We start from the raw sequence: 4384 nt of genomic DNA on the forward strand, positions 1-4384 counted from the left end.
TTCGACGACGCACCAGATCTCACCCAGCTGTCAATGTCTCCTTCGACATGCGCAGAATATTATCGATCCCCCCGAATGCAGCTCTTCCACCTGGCGTGAACCCAGAAGCTCGTGTCGATCTGCGCATCGTCATGAATCTTGTCATCGACAGTCTTGAATAAAAAAAGCACTGCCATGGATTCATGCGGTTCTGCTGCAGTCTGAAACTCTGCTTTGTAAAACTACCATGCATTCATGATCTGACCAGACTCCACTAGGGACCTTCGATACGTAATACTATGTAGTACGTGGGAATTCCAACACCACAGTGTACCACAACGCTGTGTTCAGATCGAGAGTGCCGTGGTCGCATTCGTAGCACAAGTCTGCCACAAAGGCCGCGACTGTGACGCTTTCGCCTATGATGGACAAGCAGCGATTGCACCTGGACGACTCGTAATACTGATCACAGGTCATCGCCCCAAAATACGAGGAATTGAGGCCGTACGGTGCCATACGCGCGCTTCAGTCTCTCCGAGGGCTGGTTCGAGGCCGTACGTCGTGGCTTTGCCTGTAAAGACTTCCTTGGCCAGCACAGGCCAGGTGGGGTACAAACATAGTTGCACCAATATCGACAGAAGAAGTTGTGCTGCTCCCATAGTACAGCAGCGTTGCCAGGAAGTCGGTCGCTTGGCAAAAGTAGCAGACCAAATTGGCATTAGTTATTACTAGCCAAGCGCCGCCGCTACATTAGCTTTGGCCTCCGCTGCACTTTGGTGGGATAATTATTGAAAACCCTGCTGAACCCCTTTGTGCCTAAATCCTTTTTTTAATTATATTAATCTGGGTTAGCATCATATTGCCCGATTAAAGTAATTGCTCTAATGATCTTGCATCAATATTCATGATGCAATTTTTTTATTAATATTATTATTAGCTATCATTCACCTTCCACCTGCACCTCAAATAACATTTATACAAACGCTTCACAATATGTTAACTTTAGTCGATATCACGGACCAATTCTGAGCTCACATGATAGTAATGGTGTGTCCAGGTTGCACTTCTTAGTAAGAAGTTCTTACCCGCTTGTACTGCCTATTTGAGCTTGTAAGCGGCTAAAAACTGCTCACTTCTCACACAAAACTCAATGAAAGCTCGAAAATATTCGAATTGTAATGTTTTTATGCATGCAGCGTTCATTTTGTGCTGACTCAGAATTAGTCGATGAGCAAGGCGCCGATGATTCAAGAGAAGAATGAGCTGACGTACCTCCAGCTGTTCACGCTCGCGACGTCGGCGAGGATTGAGACGATGAAACGCGTCGGAACACGGCTCGATTCAAACGCTTGGACATACGGTGACTGAATGGTGAATTGGAGAATGAAAAAATGTCACAACGGGCATCAGTATCGTGGCTTCCATTGCGACAGAGGCAGTTGTGGTATAGTGATTTTTCCGTAGTTGCGGATTATCACCCGTCGACAAATTACGTGACACCGCCCAAGATGTTCAAGCTACGAACCCTCGGTCATGTGATGTACGGTGACGCCAAGGTGCAAGGGACTCGACGGCGTCACTACCGAACGCTCGACGGATATTGGATACGGCTCATATGTCACTGAATCCAGGCTGTCCTGATTATTAACAATTGATTCACATTCAGCGGACCATCTACGATACGAACCCTCGGTGGCGGTTGGGATGAGTTCGCGGAAGATTTAGCGACCCTTTGGAAGCACGTTCACCGTCTGGGACAGGGCGCGGACCGTTAAAGATACTCATGCGACGGTGCAGACGACGCTTGGCATGCAAGAAGATCCATAACGGATCATTGTTCACTTGATATTTGTAAACTTGATTAGGACTTCTTATTAGGAATAGACCCGGAAGGGTAAGCTTAAATACAGAACAGAATTTCCACTCAAGCACACAGAGCGCCGTCTGGCTTCAAGGTAAGCGTCAGGTCAAGCTTGTTTGAGTGTCTTATGCCTGTCGGTGAACTCGAAGCTCTGTAGCGAGGGTTCATCCGGCAAGGCCAAGAAACTTTGTGTATTGGCCGATTACTATCGGGAGGTTTTACGTGACGGCTTATTGTTGCCTATTTGCCCGACTGGGAGTGCTTGAATTGCACCATGGTTCTGCTCGCTGGATGCAGCAAGCGGCTTCTGGGTGGTCATGATGACCTTGCGAGCACATAAAATGTCGGCGTTTGTCTGCACACTCGGACACTTCGAGTGGTTACGCATGCCCTTCGGGTTAAAGAACGCACCGATGATCTACCAGCGTATGATTGACAGCGCACCCTGAGGTTTCGTTCAATCTAAAGAAGGTTGGTTTTGAATACTCGGAAAAGATGCGTTTAGCTGAAGAACAAGCCAAGGAACGTCGTGGGCGAAGCGCCGAGGGTTCGTTTAAAACGAAGTTCGCGGCAGACCGCGAAGCACCGGTGGAGACCGACCCTGTACTACAACTCGTCAACAGCCCCGTCGCTGACATGTTTACGAACGGGGAGCCAGATGAATCATCGCTGGTACCCGTGTCCCGTGTTTGGTCGACGGTCGTTTGTGGATGATATTTGCTTCGGTGGCGAGGATTTCGACAGTTGCCTGGCGACGCTGGACCGATTGGTGGCAAGATTTACACAGTGTCGGGTCAGCATTAGCTTCACCAAAAAGCATCGTCTGCCATTCCAAGGTGGACTTTCTGTCGCCTAAAATTTCGTCAGAAGGTATCAGGGCTGATCCAAAGAAGCTTGCGGCCATCACCGAGCTTTCGCTTCCTACGAGTAAGAAGGGCATGCAGTCGTTTCTTAAAGCGGTTAATTACTACAGCCGCTTCATTCAAGACTTCACGGTCTACGGTGCGGCGCTGTACCAGCTTAAAGATGAAGACTTTGCCGTTGAAGGTGGTATTTCAGTGGCACGTCGTTCCTTCGAAAAATTGAAGACGAGTGTTTCACATTCACCCATCCTAAGGCACTTCGACCGGTCGAAGGAGGTCCACGGCATGTTCTTTGCGAGTGAATGGGCGTTGAGCACTACGCTAATGCAAGAACACGAAGGCAAGTTACACCCCGTACGGTTCCTCGGTCGTGTGCTCACAAGGAGACCGAGATGAACTACTATCCTTCCAAGAAAGGAAGATTTGGCGTTACTTCTGCTGTTTGAAGATCTGTTACGTCCCAGCTGGCAGGAAAGACGCTACATGTCTATACACGATTTTCGACGTTAGAGTGGGTGCACAAGTCGAAGTCTCTCTTCGGACGCGCGGTCCAGCTCGCCGTACTGCTTCGCAGTGGCGTTTGAAGGAGCAGCGCGTGAAGGAGAAGATGTCGCCTTCGCGCAGCTACTGCAGTCAAGCATCACGAGCTTCGTCGACCTGGAATACTCACTCGCGCCGGTGGCACCTCCAAACAAGGGTTCTCCGACTATTCGAATGGACCCCGCGTTGCTGTACGCCAGGCTTCCCCGTAATTACAGCGGATTCGTCATGTCTTTTGACGGATCAGCGAAGCCAGAGAAGTACGGTGGCTACGGGAGTTGTTAATGGGTGCTGTGGAACTTTCCTGAGTGGAAGATAGTGATTGCTGCAAACGCTTGCCTCTCGGCCACCACGGTGAATGTATACAGGTATGATAAACGGTGTCAAGCCTGCTATTGCGCACGGTGCCAAGGATTTAGTCATCGTTGGTGACTCAAGGCTCGCGATTCAACAATCCCTAGGGGTGATCGCACGCAGGAAGAAAACTTTGCTAGCGCTGTTGAATACTCACAAGGAACTCGCGGCCAAGCTTCAATCAGTTAAATATCTTCACGTTGTACGAGAATACAACGCTGCCGCGAATTCGTTAGCCACTGAAGCGCTGGAATCAAAGGTCAGTCGTGTCATCTTGTCTGGAACTCGCAAGTCGGAATTGGCGTCGCTGAATCGTATCCAGGAAATGATCTACGAGCCGGATGAAGACTCGATAGATGTTTCGTACTGCTTTCGCAGTGGCATTTGAAGGTGCAGCGCGTGAAGGAGAAAGATGTCGCCTTCGCACAGCTACTGCATGTTGAGCATCACGGGCTTCGTCGACTGAGCCAATGTTTGAGCAATTCGAAGGGATGAAGACCAGATGAACTGTAGAGAGGCCCAAGAAATGTTTGGTTGGACTGCGGATTTGCCAGAATCCCATCCGGACCGTATACGTTTAGAGAGCCTTGTCTTCTCTTCGTTCTGGTTTTGGTCGTGCAGATAAATATCACTCTCGTCTGGGAAGAACTCTCGCCAATGGCAATCAGGTGGGAGCGTCACTGGAGGCATCTTCTGTTGTAAGAAAGTAAGTCGAAGTGCGTATAGTAATCGCTGAAGCAGTCGTACAAAGTTCTCTGTGTGTGTACCGGGGTCAAAGTGCAGCATC

At 49.5% G+C, this 4384-nt stretch overlaps 1 protein-coding gene across 1 annotated transcript; it reads right to left on the minus strand.

The window, feature by feature from the left end:
- Positions 1-123: 123 nt before the first annotated feature.
- Positions 124-682, minus strand: PITG_18900 (uncharacterized protein; the record flags this gene model as incomplete). The annotated part of the gene is made up of 1 exon (XM_002997132.1): positions 124-682. The coding sequence occupies one exon, from the start codon at positions 636-638 to the stop codon at positions 453-455; it is 186 nt and encodes a 61-aa protein (XP_002997178.1).
- Between the last annotated feature and the right edge of the window lie 3702 nt (positions 683-4384).

The sequence above is a fragment of the Phytophthora infestans genome, genomic scaffold (genome assembly GCF_000142945.1).
Source record: "Phytophthora infestans T30-4 supercont1.86 genomic scaffold, whole genome shotgun sequence".
Lineage (NCBI taxonomy): Eukaryota > Oomycota > Peronosporomycetes > Peronosporales > Peronosporaceae > Phytophthora > Phytophthora infestans.